The sequence below is a fragment of the Paroedura picta genome, chromosome 7 (genome assembly GCF_049243985.1).
Source record: "Paroedura picta isolate Pp20150507F chromosome 7, Ppicta_v3.0, whole genome shotgun sequence".
Classification (NCBI taxonomy): Eukaryota; Metazoa; Chordata; class Lepidosauria; order Squamata; family Gekkonidae; genus Paroedura; species Paroedura picta.
Window position 1 is genome coordinate 56,405,190 of NC_135375.1, and position 23,613 is coordinate 56,428,802.

General features: G+C 42.7%; 1 protein-coding gene across 5 annotated transcripts in view; it reads right to left on the reverse strand.

The window, feature by feature from the left end:
• The window catches only part of ZNF608 (zinc finger protein 608), a 156,781-nt gene that overhangs the window by 70,039 nt on the left and 63,129 nt on the right, over window positions 1-23,613 (reverse strand). For all 5 annotated transcript variants that reach the window (XM_077344432.1, XM_077344433.1, XM_077344431.1 and 2 more), the window contains one exon: window positions 12,594-12,849. In XM_077344432.1, coding sequence (XP_077200547.1) covers window positions 12,594-12,849 — 256 coding nt within the window. The remainder of the gene's footprint in view (window positions 1-12,593; window positions 12,850-23,613) is intronic.

Sequence of the window (23,613 nt, forward strand, 5' to 3'; positions counted from 1 at the left end):
TCGTGACCATCCAACTGCCCTCAAGGCACAGAGGCCAAGGGCTTCTCCTAATGCTTCCTAACATGGCTACTCAGAGATTTACTGTCTCTGAAAATGGAGGTTCCCTTTAGTCATCATGAAAAGTAGCCACTAATGCACTTATCCTCCATGAATCTGCCTACTCTGCTTTTAAAGCCATCCTGGGTAGCAATCAACTGGCGATGAATTCCACAATTTAATTATTCATAAAGAAACACTTTGGTTTTATTTCTTTTTTAAAAGTTTCTACGCAATTGTTATGTTTTTTCATTTCCTTGCTGATTGTACACTAAAGTTATATATATAGTTGTCTAATGGGGTCGCAATGGGTCGGACACGACTTTGCACCTAACAACAACAACAACTAATGTATCTCTAATCACTTGAGTACAATTAAACTTATTCGCTTTAACTGTCGTTACAGAAATCATAAAGGTAAAGGTAAAGGTAAAGGTATCCCCTGTGCAAGCACCGAGTCATGTCTGACCCTTGGGGTGACGCCCTCTAGCGTTTTCATGGCAGACTCAATATGGGGTGGTTTGCCAGTGCCTTCCCCAGTCATGACCGTTTACCCCCCAGCAAGCTGGGTACTCATTTTACCGACCTCGGAAGGATGGAAGGCTGAGTCGACCTTGAGCCGGCTGCTGGGCTTGAACTCCCAGCCTTATGGGCAAAGCTTTCAGACGGCTGCCTTACCACTCTGCGCCACAAGAGGCTCTTAACAGAAATCATATAAGATATTAAATTATAAGAATCCCCTCCCTCCTTTGCAAGCTGACTAGAAAAACAGAGCTTCTGGAGATCATCAACCCACTAAAAGCCACTAAAGCATTTTCAGTTGCTATAGAGAAAATTCCTCATCTTTGAATGACTATCCACAGGAAGCGTGGTTCTGCCTTCTCACCATTCTTTCCCCCCCCTCCAAATGAGGGAATTGTCATTAATGGTAACGTTAATAACAACCTGTCACATTGCATACCTTCAGTCACCCCTCCCACCAAAAATTGATGGCAGTTCCTGGTAACTGCCTTCCAGGACCCTAAATTAAGTAAATAATCCAGAAAAAGGAGGTAACTTCATGTAGTAGTTTTCAAGTCCAGAGACTATATGTCTATGGCCGTTTTGAGAATACAAGGATTTTCTTTTCTTTCCTTCTTTTTTTCTTTTTTCTTTTCTTTCTGGACTTCAGTATATACAAAGAGTGCTTTAGCCTTTTAAAACTGCACTATACAGCCAGAATAATTCTTTATGACCTAACAAAATTTGAATCCAATGGTACCTTTAAGACCAACATGAAAACTTACACCTTGAATAAATCTTTGTTAGTCTTAATGGTGCCATTTGACTCAAATTTTTTTGTACTACTTCAGACCAACACAGCTATCCATTGAAACTATTTTTTAAGACCTAGTATGTGTTAAAACTAACCTGTAAATACACAAAAGATCATCCATCTTTGTTAAGACAGCTTCTTAAACGATCTGAATATATAGCATGGATGACATGTAAATAGTTCTACTGTACTATTTCATCTACTTTCATCAGTAGAGTTTAGGTACAACAATTTGGGAGTTCTGACAACATGCAAGTATCTGATTCTCATATCTCAACCTTAACCATGTGTCATATCCGCCCTCCTGTCTGGGATGGGAGAGTTGAGCTAGAAGTCTCTTGAGTTCTACTGCCACCCCTCATGGAATTCCTGACATTTCTCTGAACCTTCCCCTGCCTCCTTGGCCAGGTTTTTCTTCCCTGATGTGAGAACTCGCTCTTATCTACCAGTATCCTTGGTCTGTTTGGGAGATGATAAAAATTTACTGCCAGAAACAACAGGCAAGACAGACCAGATGTCTCCAGCTATTCTTGCCTTTTTAGGACATTAACTTTTTCCTATGTAAACCCCTCTTCCTGCCTAAACTCCCACCCTATATATCACTACGGGGGCTACCCATCCTTGTCTCTGTCAATCCTGCACTTGCCATGCTTGTCCTATTATGGAACCTTTCAAATAAAGCCTGATTTCTTAGCGCCACATGTGTCTGGAGCAGCTTTGTGCGAGGGGGTCAGCCTACGGTTCATGACACCATGCCTACTTGGGCAATCATTCTCAAACAACTATGCTTAGGATTGCAGCCTTACATATACTGTACAGTATGCTATGGACTGATTTTATCTTAAAGCCATTGTTAGAATACTGAGCATAATCATTCTTGTCACCTTCAAGAAAAGAACACATGCAGTGAAGTGTGACAGGCAGTTACAGCCTTAAAAGAGGATATTAGTGACCTTCACAAAAATAGTTTCAAGCACGTTTCTCCTAAATGCTGGATCAGCATATATTATTTTTAAAAGTCATGTAAAGATAACCACTAAACGCAACACGACTCCAATTGTTGTTTCTAAGAAGAATGTTTTCTGCTTCTGCATGGCTTGTGCGCCATAATAAAGACTGTTATTATATTCCTTTCTCTTTGTTTCCCTTTCCTTGAGGAAATAATATAGTCTCTTCAAAATACATTCTGAGCGTTGCTCCCACATACCCTATATGACACTGCACAATTCATCCTGACAAATTACTTGGTAACATAAACACAACTTTCCTCTCTCATGAGAAAGGAACATGAGTACTTACCATGATGGCTCCTTATGCTCTGAGGAAGAGAGGACATCTTGACATGGGTGGTTCCCATCTATCAAGGAGGCAGAACTAAAAATTTTCCAGATTTTCTGTCTCGTGGGCAGAGTCATCTCCTTTCCTCAGATTGGTAATTCTAACACGCTATCTATGCTAAAATACTAAGCAAACTATGCAACATTCTAGGAAACAGAAAACATTTTAAAATAGGAAGTGAGAAGGACATGGAGAAAACAGCTACCTCCCTTTACCTCCCTTTAAATTAGGGTGAAAGACAAAATTACAAAACCGGTTCATTTATCTTGCAATCCAACTCAATGGATCCAACTCAATGAGGAGAGCAATTATGCTAGGATTGGTCAGTGGTAAAAAGAAACTAGGTCAACAAAGAACATGGTGGTTAGAAATGATCAAAATGGGCAGTGGCCAGAGCATTACTAAAAGAAGCAGGCAATATCAAAAAACATGGTGACAATTGAGCCACAGGATTGCCAAGTCAGGCACAACTCAATGGCTAACATCATCATCAGATTGGGGTGGGACCAGGTTCCCTCCATTCCTCAGAACGAACCATTATAGTAAATTCTGATGTTCCTTTCTTGCTCTGAAGGGAAGGATATCTTGACATGGGATATCCAAAAACAGGTGTATCCCATAATGGGTGGGAAAATCAGTCCCCCTCACTACTTGCTATAAAATCCTCCTTCCAAAGTCTGCATCACCTCAGGGAATGGTATTCATTGTGTAGTGTCAGACAAAGATACTGTAGTGTGGTACAGTAGTACACTGTAGTACACATTGTGTAGTGTCGAGATGACCATCTGGCTACCTTACAGATTTCCTCAATAGACATTACAGTATGCAATACTGCATTAGCTGCAGTACTACAAATGGAGTGAGCTGTAATTGGTTTCTGCGTGGATCATTTTTTGTCCCATTTGGGCAGGTTCACTGAGATGAAGAAAGAGCTAGGAGTTTATGAATTGGTGCTATGTACCTGATGTGGGAAGCTTGTGGGGCTTTGTTGGAGACCTAGGGCTACTAGAAACTGTTGCTGTTGTATGAAGCCTTCTGCAACTGAAGGGATGTGAGATACCACAGTACCTTGCCTTGTTGAGCTTCCTTTGACCACCAAAACCCATTAGAAACAAACCCTAATGATAGAGAAGAGCTACTATGATGACCATCACTTTAGAGAACACCTGGTGGCAAGTCTTGTGTAGGTAAAATTTGGGAACCTGTGGTGACAAATAGTAAACAGCGTCTCATGCTCTGAGCCGCGGGTTTCTGTGTCATTACTGCTGACACTATAACAGAGAAGAAAAGCAGAACATGCAGAGTGGCATCAGCCATACATGTGACTGCTTTAGGAGCATACTGACACCTTCTCTGGTCTCTATTTCTCCTCTGAAATCAGCTGAACTAGCTTTCTATTTCAAACAATGGAATTTGTTGCAAACAGAGATGATATAGCTGATGCCCTAATTGCAAGGGCTGAGGTCTTATGGGACTTTCTGAAAGCCTAATCAAACTTATGGTCCAGTTGGCCACATAGGTATCCATCTCTGTCTTCAGTAACCAAGTCCCCTAAGACAAGAGCCATGATAGGAACATCTACTAATCCAAGGGTACCAAACCAAATCCAGCCCATTCATGTTTCTTATGTGGCCGGTAAGCAAGGGTAGGGGCAGCAGCGGTAAAAGCAGCAAAAATATCTCTATTAGATTGGCTGGCTGGAGGGTCCCCCCCCTTCCCTCCCCCTCTCTGTTGGGCTACGCTGTGAACATATGACCACTTCCCCTTCTCTTGCTTTTGTTGAGAGGGGACATGATAACCCTCTTTAAGTATTTGAAAGGTTGTCATTTAGAGGTGGGCAGGATGCTGTTCCCATTGGCTGCAGAGGAAAGGACACACAGTAATGGGTTTAAACTACAAGTACAACGATATAGGCTAGATATCAGGAAAAAAATTTCACAGTCAGAGTAGTTCAGCAGTGGAATAGGCTGCCTAAGGAGGTGGTGAGCTCCCCCTCACTGGCAGTCTTCAAGCAAAGGTTGAATACACACTTTTCTTGGATGGTTTGGGCTGATCCTGCGTTGAGCAGGGGGCTGGACTAGATGGCCTGTGTGGCCCCTTCCAATTCTATGATTCTTTCTTCATAGGGCTTGGTCCCTTGGCTCCAGATCATCCTCGTCGCTTGCTTTTCTCCCCAAATGAGGAGCCAAAGCAATTTCCAGTATGATTTTGTTCTTACAACAACTATGAAGGGGTACGTTAGGCTGAGAGAATGACTGGTCCAAAGTAACCCAGCAACTTCCAGGGCAGAGTACAGCTTATGAGCCTGGTTCCCCCAGTTTTTAGTCCCTGTGCTCAAACCACAGCACCATGGGGTTTATGTATATCTTTGTGGAAGGTTAGATCTCTAAGTTGGACTGAAGGGCAAGGAATGGTGTGGTCAGTGGGAGTGAGGCTAGGAGGAGAGTGGTTTGGGGTAGATGAATCACACAGGGGTGGTAGGAGAAAAGAGCTGATTTAGGAGTTCTGGTCATTGACCAGTCGCTGGTGAATCTGTGGAGGGCTCATGATTTTTGTGGGGGATTGAGCAAGTGTTGAGGGTAGTGGCTCCAGTTTCTTGGAGAGTTTATACTGTATACATAAATTTTGGGATGAACCTCTCCAAGTGGGGAATAAATCCTGCTTCACACACAAAAATGCTTCCATGGTTGCAGAGAAAAAGTAGCTGATATAGTGTAACAGGGAAGTATATTTGCAGAGAGGAAAGAGGACACTGTGATTACTTAGGGAGGGAGGTGGACAGGAAACATTTCTCTAATGTGGGAGTTGTACTCAAAGTGGATTACGCATAGTGTGTCAGTGCAGTTGACAAAATGGGACATTCACACCACTTCCCACCTACCAACGAAAGGATGCCACAAATTGCAGGTAGGTGGGGGAGCAGTGTGATGCTGTACTGAAGGATAAGCTTTCTGAAGTTGGCTTTAGCAAACTGAATCAGTTTTGTGGTCCAAATCAACCCTAGCTTAAAGATTTTGCTTCTAAATTTTATCTTCTGTTTGGGACAATATCCGTCGGTGAACAGTTCTTTCCTGTAATAAATGTCAACGAATCAAAAGTACATTCTAAATTTAGTTACACACCTCAACAGCATACTCAAGCTTGCTGCAGTATACAATGACTCCAAATTTTGTTATAATAATTCAGAGCAAGAGGTGACAGTTATCAAATAAAGGATATACTGTAAGAATGTTAGCATTTTAAGCATTTTTAAGTAAAATTAATATTGCTAATTAGGTTTGTCTATGTCTATGAAGTTTAAAGGATTTTAGCTAAACCTGGGTTTTGTTTACCAGAAAGAGGGTTTATCCATTCCTCTTTTATTTGGTTTCCAAAGAATTCTGCGAATAGCACTAGCTTTTCCACACTATGTAATCTGGGGGGGGGGGGGATTCCTTTTCTCTTTGCTTTTGGCTTTAGGACTGTTCTCTCTTCTCCAGTTTCTGGGGGCTCAGTGAGATCTAGTGCCATCACAGTCTTGGCTATTAGTCGTTGTTAGTCCTCTTGATTAAAAAGATTACTGAGTGACAATCGAACTATTATATCATCCTGAGACATTTCCCTTTCTTCCTCAGTAGAAATGTTTTGACTCCCCTGAAACTTCACAGGAGGGCACTAGGTCTGTGCACCAGCACTGCTTGTGCTGCTTTAGTCAGCCAAGGTTAGTGCCTTGAAACTTGCCCCCATTTGAAGAATCCTTCCTGCTGTCTAAACAATCCACAGGAAAGCGGGGCAGAATGTTATCTGGAGAAGGACTTGTAACAATATGGGCCATTCCGCACACCATAAATTTAGCGTTACACTCCCCCCCCAAAGATGCTATATTCCGGGCGTTCCACATAATGTCGCCAACCTCCCGTGTCCAGCAAGCAAACTACTCATGACATCCGCCATTTTAAAGCACAAGTTGGTGAATCCCAAAAAAGTGGATTCACCAACTTAAAAAGTGCTTTCTCCCAGCAGGCAACCAACTGACTACATGCAAAAGAAACGTATGGAGGCAAAGAACTGCTATCTCCACCTCCAATGTCCCGCCCTTGCACCTGCCTCCCTCTCCCTTCTTCTGGGAACAGGATTCTTTTTCTTTTAAGATAAACTGCCTGGAGTAACAAATAGGCATACAAGCATGCAGGCAAAGCCAAAAATACTTTTTTCCAAAAGTTAAAACATAAAGAATGCCTCTCTAAAGTCTCCCCCCCCCCCAAAAAAAAATCAGGAACGAGATTCATTTTTAAAAGACTCGTGATTCCATTAGGGGTGGCATTCTAAAAAACACTATGCATCTATGATTAATCTATGATTAGATGCATAGGTTTTTCAACTAAGAACTATTAATTTTTTAAAAATAAATTGGTGGGGATTGTTGGACCTTTAAAAATGAGATAAAGGGGAGTGGCTGCCTGACTTGACTGACAGATGGAAGAGAGTTGCGTATAAACCACATTGCTCTCTTCCGCCATTTCCAGCAGCACTTGTGGAGGGTGAGAAGGGCGAAAAGGCGGCAGACTACAGCGAGACATGAAGAAGATGAGGAATGGCCGGGAGGCATCATAATATTTAGCACTATGCCATTCAGCTGGAGTAACGCTATTTTTAGTGATAAGTCAGCTTGTTAACTCCATGGAGCATCCCATGAGCATCCTCTGAGGCATGGTCTAATTATGCAGCATGCCTCTGCCTGCCATTGGCTTCGTTTCCATAGGTCTGGACATGCTTGATCACACCAGGGACAGGTCCCTTTCTCCCATCCTCCTTAGAAGCTAATCTGTCAGAGGTGTTGTCTAAGTTCTTCAGGATCTCTATTGCATCAGTCACCCCACTCTCAGAAGAAAGGGTGAGAAGGCCAAAACGAGGAATTGAGGTATAAAGAAATGAGAAAAAGTACACACAGAAATATAAGACAAGAAGCACTAGGTGCTAAGTTGCTCTCCTTAATGAGGCAGGGAAGGAACTGAAAGTGTGTGACTCTAACCAGAAAATAGGAGTCTGGAAAATTTTTTGTCCTGACTCCTTGATGGACAGATAGGAATCATGCAGTTTAAGTTGCCCTTTGTTTAAGAGAGAGATCTAGCATTTGTGTATAAGTCTTGCTGGATGGTACTTTAAACTTTGAAATAAACCTTCAGTATATCTGGTGACAACAGTGAGGGATCAGAAGCAAAGCTTTCACCACAGTATCTATGAACCTCTTGGATGATGCCTGAAACTGTGATTTTCTTAAGGAATTTGGAAGAAAACCTACCTTTTCAGAAAGGCCTAAAAGTCTTCACTGAACAATAAGTGAAAATTTCTCATCTTGTATTGCTTTTATAGTGTATAACTTTTAGTAATTTTTGGCTGTGAGACTTATTTTATGATGTTTTATTGGCATTTTTATTGTATATTTAGTTGGAAACTTCAAGGCTTAGAAATATCATTGCCAGTTATATATGCTATATATACTAGAATACAACCTATAACTTAATGTTAACTTGCCATTTGAGATTTAATATTTGTTGGGAAATTTAAGAACTCCTTACATGTATCAGCCTGGCGCTGATTTAATACTTGTTCCATGAAAAGCATGGTTTACAAATAACGTGCCAGCCACAAATACCTACCAAATGCTAACATAGGCCAGATTCTTACAGCCCAATTCCAAAAACCCAACAATGTGGAAGAAATTTCCCACGAAAATAGGATTGACTTCAAAATGATGAGTTTTTGAGAAGGGCAGTTTTCCTTTTAGGCCCATTATGCACGGCCACCGAAACGGCGATTTCGGGTCACATGGAAAACACGGAGGGGGAAGACGCGAAGCAAACCGGTTATGCACGGGACGGGGCGCGACAGCGGCAAAACCCAGAGCGGCGGGTGTCAAGGCATCGATGCGGAGCCAAGGGGAAGCGAGGCGAACGCGCCACTGCGTTGCCGAGCATCGGAGGCGGAGGCCAGGAAGGGTGGAAGCAGCCTGCGCAGGCGCAGCCCTGCTGGGTTTGTTAGGCATGGAGGGGGAAGGAGCATGTTTCCCCTTCCCCTTAGTTTACTCCCAGTTTGCCTCTTCGCTTCTTTGCTGCCCCGGTTCCTCTGCCCCATAGGACTCCCCTTTATATTGTTTCCCTTACTTTAAGCTTTGTATTGTATATTTGTGCTTTGTTCATTCACACTGTTTTTGTATTTTCTTAGAGACCTCACCTCCGTTCTCGTTTGTGGTTGGGGTGTGTGTTTGAGAATGGGTAGGAGGTGGGTGGCCGGCCTCTTTGCCATCCTTAGCCGTGGCGATCCCCTCGCCCCCCTCCACTGTGAGCTCTCCGGCCGCCGTTCCGTCCGTGTTTCCTTGGGTTCCCCCCAGCCTGCACCGCAGTTCGTTCCGGCAGCCGCTTGAGCGGTCGCGCCGCCTCCGACCCTCTGGCCTCCCCGATTATGCATGCAGTCAATTCGGCGCCGCCTCGGGTTGCACCCTGGTCGCCCGGGAAGCTGCAATTTCTTCCGAGTTCCGCTAACGCGGCTCTTTTGTCAGCGTGCACCGAATCTGCGGCCGGTTGCAGCCAACTCCGTGAGTTATCGGTGATTTTAGTCGCCGCCATTCCACCCCGAACGCGCGCTAAAACCCCCATGCATAATGTGTCATATAGAGGCACACTGGTACATTTCCTCTATTAAACAGGAACTAAATCATGCCTCTTTCATTTTTTCTTTCAGTGTCAATAATTCCCATTCAATGATTTATCAGTACTAGGCCATGTTATCAATTTTATTCAACAAGCTTTAACACATGTCAAGCACAAATAACTTTAAAAAATTGACTATTCATATTCTCTACAGCTGTGAAGGTTATTAAACCTTGCTTATGCCATACAAGTGCTCCAATTGGCATGTACACTAACTGTACGAGTGATGAGCAATATATATCAGCAAGTGCATATATGTTCCCACACTAAGAATGTCCTTTTTCCCAATGAAGAGAAGAGGGAGTACAGGTGTACAGAAGCAGGCAATGCCCTTTTTCAATAAATAAAAACCCTCTGAACTGGACATGGAAGAAGACAGTTGGAATGACATTCTTTCCAGCTCAGAGCACATTATAAAATACCACACCGGTGCCCTCCAGACCTTTAACAAGGAGCACTTCTTAATTCAGTGGGGATCAGAAGTTTAGTTTACTCAGCAAGAATACTACTATTAAAAGCTACTGCTTTTCATGTCTCTACAATTCACACTCACACATTTCAACACTAGTTAATGCAGGCCAATGAAATTAACATTAAAGCTAACATAGGTACTCTTCTCAGGCAAGATATTTTAAAAAAGAAATTATGCTTGCTATAAAAACAATCTAAAAGCATAAATCCATCTTATGAATCTGATATAGGTACATATGGAAGGAAAGACAAATGGATGGTTCAGAGCATATAAAAGAAAATAAATCAATTTTTTTTCTTATTGATTATTAAGCAGGCACTGTAAAGCACTTTTGTGATGTATTATATATTACTGAACAGAATCTAATATCTAATGCTGAACATAGCCCTAAAGAACATGTCAAAAAAATCCACACAATGAGGTTATTTATAGCTAGAGGAAATTTTTCAAGCAAGTCCGGAGAAATTCCCAGCTTTGCAGAAAAAGCTGAAAACTGAAGGAGAGGAGAGGGATACTAAAAAACCCACAAAGGTACATGAACTTGAGATCTCATACTGGGAGCTCCAAGATCTCAGTCTCACTTCTGGGGGTTGCTTAGCAACCCCAGTAATTAATGACATGGCAAGACAATGATGAAAGTGGTAAGGGGAGGAAGATGGAGGTACTGGAAACAAGAGAGGAGGTACATGAAGGAACAAGAGGGTGGCAAAGATGAAAAAGGTTATAGGAAAGAAGAGGGGCAGACCATAATGGGAAAAGCAAGGACCAGCAGCAGAGAAAATGCTGTCATGGCGGTGGCATTAGAGGAAGAGCAGCAGCAGGAAGAGAGGTAGTAGTAATGGTAGAGAAGAGGCAGAGGAACAAGGAGGACAAGATGCAGAACATGAGGACATGGTGAAAAGAAGCATGGTAAGGAAAGAGGTAGATAAGGCAATGACAAAGGGCAGGCATACATTGGAGGTGGGGAAGGAGAAAACTGCTGAGGGAAGGGAGGAAGCATCACTGGTGGGAGGGTGGGGAAGAGGTGGAAGGATTAAGGGAGAAGTAGGTGAAGGCTTGGGTTAGGATTCCTCTGCATACATTTCTTGCAGATCTCAGTTTATGAATTGCTATTGTGCAAGTAGTTGAAATACAGAAGGAGGCCCATCATCATCAGTTATTATATTTTGGTATCCTTTTGAAATGAACTTTCTTGACACAGATGTTATCAAATCACCACTGTTTCCTTTCAAGGTAAAAGGAGAAAATATCTATAATATTCCAGCAATTCTTATTTGAATTCTTCATCAGAATCAAAAGTGAAGCTGACACATACAACAATTATGTCATTTATATCAGGCAGTCCAGACCAAAAAATTATTTATTTATTTTAACAATAGCCCGTATCCTTGAAACTTTCCTCTAAATTAAAGTTCTTCAGGAAATTATCCATCAATGTTCTGTTAGATAATCCTTATTTTTAATGGAACATGTCACATATAGAACATCTCCTAGATTCAAGAAAAACTATCACACAATTCTCAAGACAATTAGAACAAAACATCTTTAAAATCACCTGAAAACTTACTTATAAGAAAATGTATCTTTATAATACAAAGATAAACAAGAAGTCACAACATTCACTCCACAAAACAGGAGCTGACTATGTATATCAAAGGAATAAAACACACAAAAACCCAACAATGTAAGATTGGAATATAATACTAGGATTGAAAACGTTTTCATGGGTTTCACTGAGCACAAACGAAACAGCCTAATGCCAATAAAATCAGAGTCCAGTAGCACCTTTAAGACCAACAAAGTGTGAGCTTTCGAGTGCAAGCACTCTTCCTCAGACTAAGAACTCCCTATATGACTGTAGGAATATATAGCAAAAATTAATTCTGTTAAATTAGTTAATTGTGTCACACATCCAAATACAACCATATGATAATTCTTTGCCAAAACAGCCAATCAATCCCCTGGAATTCAGTTGTGGTTCACAAAAAACATAGGAGGAATAAAACTCTGTCAGTGATCAAAGGCTCTCACTCCACCATTTGCTGTCTGCCCCATCTGTCACCATGCAAGTGTGAAACATTCCTGTAAGGGAATTGCTGGCAATTATCTCATCCCAATACCAGGGATTTAAACTTAAAATTGCTTTATCAATACCGTCACATTATCACAAATAAAATACATTGTGAGTAATATAGATACACGAGTTGAACAAGGTTAGCTTTATACCAAGTTAGACAACTAGTCCATCCAGCTCAGTACTGTATAACTATCAAGCAGTGGACTTCCAAGGCCTCAATTAAGGAAAGGTTTTGTTTTGTTTTTTCCCCAGGCACCTGCTACCTGAGATCCTGTTCTGGTGTTGCCAGCGACAGAATTTGGAACTTCTTGCATGCAAACCACATGCTCTACCACTGAGCCAAAGTGCATCCCAAAGGTATAGTTTCCTTCTTCCTCCAGAAAAAGACTAGGCAATCATACAAATCAGCAGAGTTCCCAAGTCTACAACAATCCTTTCTCTAATTCAGCTTCTCTATGAACAATTTTATTTTTAAACAGAGATGTTAAATATCCGGCCACAACTCATCCTTATAGAAATACATGATTAAGTCCATATTTGTGATCTGAAACACAAACTGATGCATTACCAGAAGACATCTGATTTGAACAGTATTCAAGATCAGGTTATAACAGCAAGACAAGCAAAATGATACTTTCAAACAAAATGCAAATGAAACCAACTTACCTTCTTCCGTTTCATGCCATACAATCCCTTCCAAATTCACACTGGTCCCAGGCTCACAAGGTCCAAGGCATTCAGGTTCTGTTACTATTCCAACATCACAAGTATTTATACCCACTGAACGAGTCCGTACCAAAAGTTGTTCAACTGGGGCTGCAATGTTGGATGATGATGGGGAAAAGTAGGAAGGCAGAATCTGAGGTGTAAGACTACTGGAAATAGGAGGTGGTGGTGCAGGCACTGTAAAGAGAGGGTCAACCTAAAATTAAAAACAGAGAAAGAACCAATTACATCAAATGCAAAGGGGAGATAGATACAGATTGATACATTTATGAAAGTAACCTATAACATTTTGTTCTGAAAATAGCTCAAACTTGGAAACAACAGTTTGAAATCAAACTTAAATCTTTTACATAACACTCCTCAAACATGTGGTTAGTTGTAATTCTTAGCCCACATTTCATTCTCTATAAACAAGACAACCTCACTACCACTGGTTTAATTTAATTAGAACACAGTGGACCTTTAGCTTGAAGGTCAACAACAGTAGTAACATTTTAGTAACCCTTCTTTAGTTTTACATTCTGCTCATTTTCATATTTACTCCCACTCTGAAGGAAGGAAGGAAGGAAGGAAGGAAGGAAGGAAGGAAGGAAGGAAGGAAGGAAGGAAGGAAGGAAGGAAGGAAGGAAGGAAGGAAGGAAGGAAGGTCCCAGTTGAAACACTGAACCAATAGTCTGCATCAACTTATTTGTATCTATCAAAGAGGCATACTACGCCTTACTCCCCTTCATGTCTAAAGTGCAATCAGATCAATACCACACAATTCTTTGTCTGTATGCCAAAAAGCTTTCTTTCAGAACCATAACAAACAATGGATATATCTTATGCTCCTAATACCAAAGCTCAGCTAAGTAAGGATCCATGATGTAAGAAAGCTGCCATTTATGAAACTGCACCCAAGATTACACTGATGAAATTTGTTTCATAACAGACTTTTGACACAAAAATTTAAGAAAAATCTTGCTTTCCTTTTCATTATTGAAAAATCCTGCTGACTTCAACATTGTGGACTTAGGGTGTATTGAGGAACCTTCCCTCTCCCTTTATTCTAAACTAGTCATTGACTAGAGATACATGCTTATCCATGGTTTCTCTTAATATTTGTGAAACCGGCCAGGGGATGGAGAGAGTCCTGAGTGTTCGAGTTGGAATAGGGCTAATCAGGGTGAGGACAGCCTGATTGGCCCCACCCCTACAAGCTCCCGCCCTCCCTCGCCGGCCAGATGGATGTGCTGCCACTCACCAGCCTGCCCCGGGCTCCACTGGACTCTACAAGATGCCAAGAAGGGAGGGGGAATGCCCGTCGCCTTGCCCTGCTCCCAAAGCCCCGCCGCCGTCACATGCAGACCTCTGGAGCTTCTCGACGACAGAGAGCGGAATGGCCGCCCCCTCCTCCCGCACCTGCCTCTGCCCGTCTCACGGCCATTTTGGGGATGTGGGGCAAAACTGCTGTAAATCAGGGGGTGGGGGACAGTGCAGCTTCTCCTGCATTCCCTACCTCTGCCAGCAGCTCTTGCAGTCTTATCGCTCCCGAACTGGCCTGGGTGTGACAACACTGAAGGCCATTCCACATCTTCAACTGCTTGTTGGCACCCTTATCTCTGCTGGGAATGTGGCTCACTGAAAGCCCTGTCGATATCTCAGTCCCCCATCTTGGTGTTGAGCTTGTGTCTATCTGCCGTTCAGTCGACCATCGCAGGAACATGGGGGAAAATGGCCGCCGCCTCCACCCTCCCAAATCCCCATGACTCCCTCTGCAGAACTCTCAAGAATCACCGCAACGGACCGGAACATGACCACCGTATCCCCCCCCCTCAAAGCTCCGTGCCTACTCCCTGACACCATGCAGGGCTCTGGAAGGGCCCAGAGAGGGAGGGGGAATGGCTGCACCCTCCCCCCACACCTCCCTTCACGGGCCTCTGTGGTAACAAAGCGGAAATCGCCGCTGCATTAACCTGATCCTACAGGCCCATGCCTCCTTCCCCGGGGCTCTCTGGCGTCAAGCTGACGGAACGCCCAATGGCGGCCACATTCCCCCCTCCCAAAGCCCCGCGGCTGCTTCCCTGACACCCTGTGGGGCTCTGGAGAGGGCCGGAAAGCCAGGGGGGATTGTCCGCTTCCTTCCCCTCCCCATGTTCTGCAGCCAACTCTGTGCTCTTTGCGCTGCCACCACTGCTTGGGGGGGGGGGAAGGCTAGAGCCCATTTTATTTAGCATACAACAGGCTTATCTGCTAGTGTTGAAATAAAATCTAAAGATAATAGTACAAAACCTCCTTATATAAATGAACACAGTACAGAAGCACATATAATGAGAGTCTCACCTGCAATCCTCATTTAATTCTAGAATGACATATCCTAAGCAAGAGAATTAATTTGAGGTCTGGGCAAGTTAAAATATGGTTTCTGAACTTCTAGGATTGGCAATACTTAACTCCTTTGATTACAGTGGTGATTACCTGATAAAAACTTGAAAAAGCATGTCTGAGTATACAAGCACTGTACTTCTGATCTGTGTTTATCCTCCTGCCATCACTCTTTAAGATGCTGGCAGCAATAAAAGAAAGCTTTTCAGCAATAAGCCAAACATGCACACCATGCAGATGTTACTTGCAAACTAGTGGTCAGCTAAGCAAGGTTGGAAAAAAAATATATTTATCTACTACTATATACTACATTTTAAAACACGAGGTCAGAGTTTGTAAGGTAAGAATTTTGGCCATATAAGATATCTTTAACCGCTCCAGCGGAGCAGAATAAAAGAGTAAGCCCTAAGAGGAAAGGGCGGGCTCTGTCCGGAATAAAAACTTGGGAGTGTCACTCCAGGGCCAAGCAGCCAATGGGGAGCCGCTTGGCCCAGCCTCGCCTTGCCCGGCCGGGGACTCACAACACATAAGGAGAAGCAGCCTTCCCCGACAGTGAGTACTCCCACTGGCTTCCCCTCACCCTCGCGAAAGGAACAGGGACCCTGCTTTGCAGGGGCGGCGTCCGTGCTCCTTTCCCACCCGGGGTCCCTTCCCATCATGCCGCCGCCGCTTCCCCGCACCCAGACACACACACACACACACACAGCCTCACCAGCCAAACCCCCCCGCGATCACCCCGCCACCGCTTCCCTGCCCCCATAGACACACACACAGCCTCACCAGCCAAACCCCCTGGCCGCCCCCCTGCCGCTTCCCCGCGCCCATAGAGACACACATACACACACAGCCTCACCAGGCAAACCCCATTCCTGACTTCCTCTATTTCTCCATCTCCTTCCTGTCTCTCCCTCCCACTTGCTTCCTGTCTTTCTCCTTTACTTCATTTCTTTCTCCCTTCTACCCATCCCTTCAACCACCCCCTTGCCCTTTTTTCTCCCTCCCATGCCTCCTTTCCTCTTCTTCCTTCCTTCCATTCCTACAATCTGCCTCCCCATTCGCTAGCGCCCGCTGTGTTTCTTCTACAGTGCGCTTAATTTCTTCTACAGCGCGCTTAATTTCTAGTTTCTTATAACAGAGGTCATAATTTTAAAAACAGAGGTCATAATTTTAATTTAAAAAAAAACTTCCAGATTAATGACAACAAAGTTTTTTCCTGTTTTTCCCACTAACATTTTACCTAATGGGCCTTACCACAGTACAAGCCCAATTCTGCTTTTTGTGCAATGCCTTTAAATAATCTGAAATGTCTTATAATTCTCTGAGACTATGAACGGTGGTGTGTATGCCATGCCACCACCAGTTTCTTGCGGCAGAGCAGCATGCTCCACCGCTTCCCATATACATATGAGGAATGATTTTTCCTGGTGCACACGGTTTGTCCCAGAGCTGCACACGGTTTGTCCCAGGTTTTGCTGTGTTTCGCTGTTGCAGTGGAGAGGGGAGGCAGAGCGGGGCGGTTATGCAATCCTACCTTCGTGGATGGTAAAAATACTCAATTCGGCTCTGTAGAGCCACAAAGCTGAACAAGCCATTTTTGTCTTTTCTAGGACATCTTGGCATGCCCTTGTTCCCTGTGTGCATGTACCTGGCCAGACATAGCTGCTGATTGCAGCTGTGGCAAAAAAAAGTGAAAAAATCAGTATTCTCTTGCTGTGGGACATTGTAGGCCCTAAAGTGGGCCAGGGCCAGAAGGGGACTGGGCCGGCATCAATGCATAAGTAGGGATTTGCCCACTGCCACGCAAGTACTGGCCCAGCCTTTTCACCCTGTGTATAATCATAGAGTCATAAAATCATAGAGTTGGAAGGGGCCATACAGGCCATCTAGTCCAACCCCCTGCTCAATGCAGGATTAGCCCTAAGCATCCTAAAGCATCCAAGAAAAGTGTGTATCCAACCTTTGCTTGAAGACTTCCAGTGAGGGGGCGCTCACCACCTCCTTAGGCAGCCTATTCCACTGCTGAACTACTCTGACTGTGAAAAACTTTTTCCTGATATCTAGCCTATATCGTTGTACTTGAAGTTTAAACCCATTACTGCGTGTCCTCTCCTCTGCAGCCAGCAGAAACAGCATCCTGCCCTCCTCCAAGTGACAACCTTTCAAATACTTAAAGAGGGCTATTATGTCACCTCTCAACCTCCTTTTCTCCAGACTGAACATTCCCAAGTCCCTATCTTCATAGGGCTTGGTCCCTTGGCCCCAGATCATCTTCGTCGCTCTCCTCTGTACCCGTTCAATTTTATCGATGTCCTTCTTGAAGTGAGGCCTCCAGAACTGCACACAGTACTCCAGGTGTGGTCTGACCAGCGTCGTATACAATGGGACTATGACATCAATGGGACTATAATCAGTCTAAGTGAGACTAAAATGAACATCCAAACAGGGATATTGTGAAAATAAAATGGGAGAGGGAAAAATCATATACCCATCATCCCTTTCTCACAGAGACTATGTCCTTGAGTTGAGACAGAAACAACCAAATATTATACTGTTCTATTTACAATGTCATCAGACACAATTTAATTCAGCTAATACTAGACAGACACATTTCCTTTATTCAAAGGAAAGGTTAAGAAACATCTAGATAATGAAAGCAGACAAATAATTCTCTCCGCTACTAAATTCTATGCTGCTATTAAATTGCATAGTTTATATACAGGACTGAAATCACTTCAGCAAAACATTTCATTCTTCAAAATCAAAACAGTATTGTTTTAAGTGCTTGTTCTGTGAAAAAGTTCTATACTGCTGCAGTGCTTGAATACCAAAGACTTAAGAAGAAGGAGTTGGTTCTTATATGCCGCTTTTCCCTACCCAAAGGAGGCTCAAAGCGGCTTACAATCGCCTTCCCATTCCTCTCCCCACAACAGACACCCTGTGGGGTGGGTGAGGCTGAGAGAGCCCTGATATCACTGCTTGGTCAGAACAGCTTTATCAGAGCTGTGGCGAGCCCATGGTCACCCAGCTGGTTGCATGTGGAGGAGCACAGAATCGAACCTGGCGTGCCAGATTAGAAGTCCGCACTCCTAACCACTACACCAAACTGGCTTAAGAATCCTGAGAATTCTAATGCAAGTTCTCTTACTCTTTGAGATGGCAAAAATGAGTTTGCTACAGCTTATTGCAGCCCTTAGACTAGGAATAAAATATGTCTTGCAGAAAAATGCCCCGAGACCTCACAGTAAGCAGCGGTATATAAGCTGAATGAATAAGTGGACATGTGTCTAATATGGAGCTTTCGGTACATTTCCAAGTAAGAATGAGATCAGCCACATCAGAAGGCTGTGTGTAGGAGAGATGCATCCAGCATCTTGAAATTACACGATCAAAGCATCTTGCATCTCAGATATGATCACCTCAGTCAATAATGGCAGCATCAAACCCAAGTTAGACAGAGAAGGAATAGAGAAGGGAGAATCACTTCTGCTGATTTTGATAGAAGTCCTATCATACACATATTAGGGTATATATATGTGCTCCAGGACTGCAGCCTTCTCATCACATTTTAGTCAGGGGCAAAGGAATGTGTGATATATTTAATTCTTTAGTACACAAATGTAGTACACTAATTTAAAATAAAATGTATGGTCTCATTCTTTTACAATATGTTCTATGGCAGCACAAACTTGAAAGTATTCTTGACTGGGGTACAAACGCTGCAGATTTCTATGGGTATCACTGGAATAGTAACCATTGTTTGTACTTCCTGTTTAGGATAGCCTATGTGTGGCCTGAAATAATGTGGGCTAACATGTACGCATGTATGTGAGTGCCTGTCGTTAGCGTAAAAGGTTGAACCATCGAATACCTTTCCCTCCTGCAAAATCATTAATCCAAACAAAAAAGAAGTAAGGCTTGCTGAAAAAGAAGAAATGCGTCTCAATAGATTCTTAATATCTCAAGAGCTGATCTAAATATTTAACTGCAGCACTTAGTAGTGGTACAACGTACGACTTCAATTTATTAACGAATGAGAGCTTTTTGGTGTTAAAATCGAAACTGAAACATCTTCCTGAGCATGAAAAGATGGAACAACCTAAACTAATGGACTTTTTCATTACACATTAGATTTCTATAGCAAGGATTATTTCTTTCTTCACTTTAATGCAGGAACACATTCAAACTCGTCACTTTGGGACTGCTCACTTTGGTATTTCTGAATATCTGAATTGGCTTCCAAATCCTGCACCAGAATCCTGATTCAGAATAGGTGGCTAACAAGTGACTAATTGTTTTCAATTTATATAAAAGTGTAGGAAGCTTAACATTGCATCCCAGTTTCAAACAACTTTTAAAATGTTACTATTATCCCTCCTTATACTGTAATCACCATATTGGCAGAATCAGGCTGCAGTTCTTCAATAGATTTGCATGGTAAGCCCTTAAAAGAACAAAGAGGCAACCTATTATAAGCAAAAAAGGCAGAAACAGGAAGGCAGCCATCTCCAGTGGGGGATGGTGGAGGGAGAAGGAAGGCACACAAGTCTAACATCTGCTGGTTGCAGTCTGTCAAGCTGAGGAAAGTTAATGTCAAGAACAGACGCTCTGCAGTGCCTTGCTGTTGTTTTTGCATGATTATTCCCAGGTGTTAGGGCATGCTGAGCAGTAGCCTCACTATTTATCACAGAAGAGGTTCCAAGGAGGAAAAAATAAGCAACATTAAAGGCAGCCCCGTCATACAGATTGCAGCATTTGTGTACACAGTCAGGCAGCTTAGAAAAGCTGCGAAAATATTTTCTTCCCTCACCTTCTTTCATGGGCTTTTGGGGACCTGATTAGCAATGAAGGCTACAAAGTTTTAGAGTGTTGTGCTTGGCAGATTTCCAGTGCCCAAGTGTATGATTGCATCAGGCAGCGATGGCTCTTTGTACTAGAAAGCTGACAGTAAGTATCCGCCAATAAATAAACGAAGCACCCTAGCGAGCTCTTTTCATTCAGAACATGATGCACACAATAAAATGTGGGGAGGGGAGAACAGGTTGGAGAAGAAAAGTCACCATTATGAAAACGTAGCACTGATCTTCCCTTTATGTACGCAGATATTTCACAGTTCTTCTCTGACTTTGTTCTAGACACTAAGACTAAGCTGTGCATCTGAAAGCCAGTCTCTCCAATATAGTCACAAATCTCCAGAATTATACTGCTGGAGCCATAAAATCCCACCTCTCCTATAGGGGATTTCCTGCACTGCAGGGTGGAATCCACTGAATAACACAGAGTTCCTGTAAAAGGGGGGGGGGGAAGGGACAGACACAAAAAAACATTCCTTTCCTACTAGATATGTGGAAGCAAAGAGCTGGTTTATTTCACATTGTGGGTGTGGGAAAGCTACATAAAGAAAATACAATCAAATTTAGGATTTTCAAAACGCAATTCAGAATTTCGCTCTAATTAAAACATTATCATATTTACAAATGTTTCTGCATTCAAAATTAGATATTTCTCTGATCATTTATTTCATCTTTATTGCTTTAGAACATTTCAGGGTTTAATAGGCTTTGATCCAGGATGGGCCCTTGCCGTGATACAAATGTTTAAACTCCGTCAAAACAGAAGATTTATTTTAAAAAAGAAAGGGGACATGCCTGATGTGACAATCCAGGACCTTGGATTGATAATGATAATGAAATAGCAAGACCTTGGTCTAAGGGTGAAAAGATATATGGGTTTTTTACTGAGCTCCTAGAACACTGGAGGGGAAAAACTGAGGTTAATCTTTTGGGTGTCTGGATCAGGTCCAGAATTGCCTGCTATTGGATCACAGAACAGAATCAGAGTTGGAAGGGCCATAAAGGCCATCTAGTCTGATCCAATGCAGGATCAGCCTAAAGCATCCATGATAAGTATCTGTCCAGTCCACAGGAACTGAGAAGTTTCTTTGATTGTTCATTATGCAATAAATGCAAATATATTTCTATGCAGGGCCCCCAAAAGAGCTTTGTATTGCTTTTGTAGAACAATTTCTGAGGATTCCAGTGCAACAGGAAGATATATTTAGAGATATTATTATAGCATATAACTTTATTTATAGACTGCTTTTCCTTTTTAAAAATCCTCAAGGGCACTGGATACATCATCATGAAATACAATAAAAAATCAACACGATAAAATAATAAAATACTAAACTGATAACAAACAATGAATTGTTTATCAACAGCGTCACTCCTTTGTCACACCATTCTTATCTAACTTAAAAACCTTCCAGAAATGGCAGGTCTTCAAACTGTCAGTAACTGCATGCTTTTCTGATTAAATATTGTTAGGTGATAAATTTTCTGAATAGTCTAGACTCAGTTGTGCATTTCAATGCAGATGAAACTCTACAGCAGAAGTGAAATATCTTACTTTTTAAGTGGAAAAAATAATCAGGTTCCTCCTGCTCATCTTTTTGTAGCTTTTAGCTGGAGTACACAGCTGCAAATTTTAAAAATTACAAGGGAAAAAACCTTACAGGATATAACTTCAAACATATGGGCCTCAGTGGGAAGGACATCCTCTTCAGTATACACTGGCAAACGCCAGTGGAAAATGCTAACCAGTTGGCAAAATATGTAAAAACAAACAAAAATGCAAGCTTTTGTTCAGCGCTTTAGGGACAAAGCCTATTAGGTTTTACATAAAAATAAAGTATAGCATTGTTGCCTTTATTAAGATATCCACTGGTTTTATCAGCTGTGGTGCTGTGGTACTGCCCTAATCATACAAAGAAACACAGTGTTTATGGATCAGGACTGCCATGCTGTATGTATGGATAAACCACACTGATTGTCTTTGCATAATATGTAAGAGATTCCAGGACTGCTACCCAGATCTTTACAATAAGATCACATGCACAGCCATAAGCCCATTCCCTACACTTGGTTAATGGAACAGGAGGATTAAATAGTCACTTTGTTACTGTCAGTGCTCACCCCAAAATAAAGGAATTCCCTTGTATCTAAACATGCAAGCATATTGCTATGTATATTCTTCATCTGGGGCAGTAAATGTAGAAAGAAACACTTGGAAATTGATCTCAGGGTTTTTTTACAAGTGTTCTACCTTCATGAAGCACTTTTAAAAGTGATTAGTCTGCCTGGGAGTCCATGGGTGTATGATACTGCTGAAAACTCTAGTACAGTTGCACCACTTCTCACTGAGGTAGTAAACCTGTGTATGGGCTACAGATTCCAGTTTGCCAGTTTAGATGAATAAATGCTTCTCTATGCTTCTCCACAAAGAAAATTGTCAGCAACAAGGGTTCAAGTCCAGCCCTTCCACTTACATGCTAGGTTTCTACATACAAGCTTGTTTGTATTTAATGGAAAAGACATTTATAATATTATAAGCCTTGTCCACAGTGAGATCCAAGAAGCCTTGTCCACAGTGAGATCCAAGGTGACCTATCTTGTCGGATCTCACGGCAGACCCTTTTGTTTTGGGATCACAGAATAAAGCAGAATTATAATTATGGGTAAGTTTTCATTTGATGATGTTATCCATTCAGTCATGTCCAACCCTCGGCGATTCTATAGGAAACTCTTTGCCACATGTCTCTGTCAATGACTGCCTCTTTCAGTTTACCAAAGTATAAAACAGCTACTCAATTTACAAAATGACCTTGACGTTATTGTGCTAAATGTCAGTATTAAAACATGGAGAGAAAGATTAAAAGCAAAATAATGTTCTTATCAAGCAACACAGTAGTTCAATGTTACGATACTTAGGACTTGAAAAAAATTAGAGGTCTCAAGAATAGTTCCAGAAGCCAGTCACAAATGTTTAAAAACACAACAGTTCAACTATAACAATATCAACTGCATGCACTTTTACATCAAAGCAAGCTGTCAGTGGTCAGGGATACCCCCTCATGCAGAACGGTGGACTCTGGCTACAACCCCTGCCTGAGTGAAGCACTACCAACATACCTGGGCCCCAGGAGGAGACAGGAACTTCAGCAATGATGGCAGCTGCAACCCTAGGCCAGATCCCAGATAGGCCTGCTCATAGACCCAAGAGCCCTAAGGCTCTTAAACAGCAGCTGGCCATTCAGACTGGGCGCAGTTGAGTATACCTGAGGCCCCAAGGAAGAGCAGGGCCCTTTGGTCGTCACTGCAGCTGGGGATGCCCAGGACGCACTAAGATGTCTGTTCCAATCCTGGCTCAATGATGCCATGAACACCCAGGAATGCCTGGAAAAGCCCCATCATGCACGGAATGGAAGGTCTGCATTCAGGGTGGAATGGTGGCGGCTAAAATAACCAATTATGTATGCTGCAGGCGGCAACCAGGTGCAGAGTCAACGTAAGCCGACAAAAAAGCCACGCTAGCAAGATGCAGAAGAAAGTGGAGCTTCCCGGGACCAGGGCACAACCAGAAGCGGAGTAGCCGCATGCATAATCGGATACTCTGGGTTTTGCCGCTGTTGCGTTCCATCCCGTGCGTAAGCAGTTTGCTTCACTTCTTCCTCCTCCACGTTCTCCATGCCGCCGTGTCAGCGGCTGTGCATAATAGGCCAAAGAGAAGCCCTGCCACTCCTTGCAGTGAGAGGAGGCAT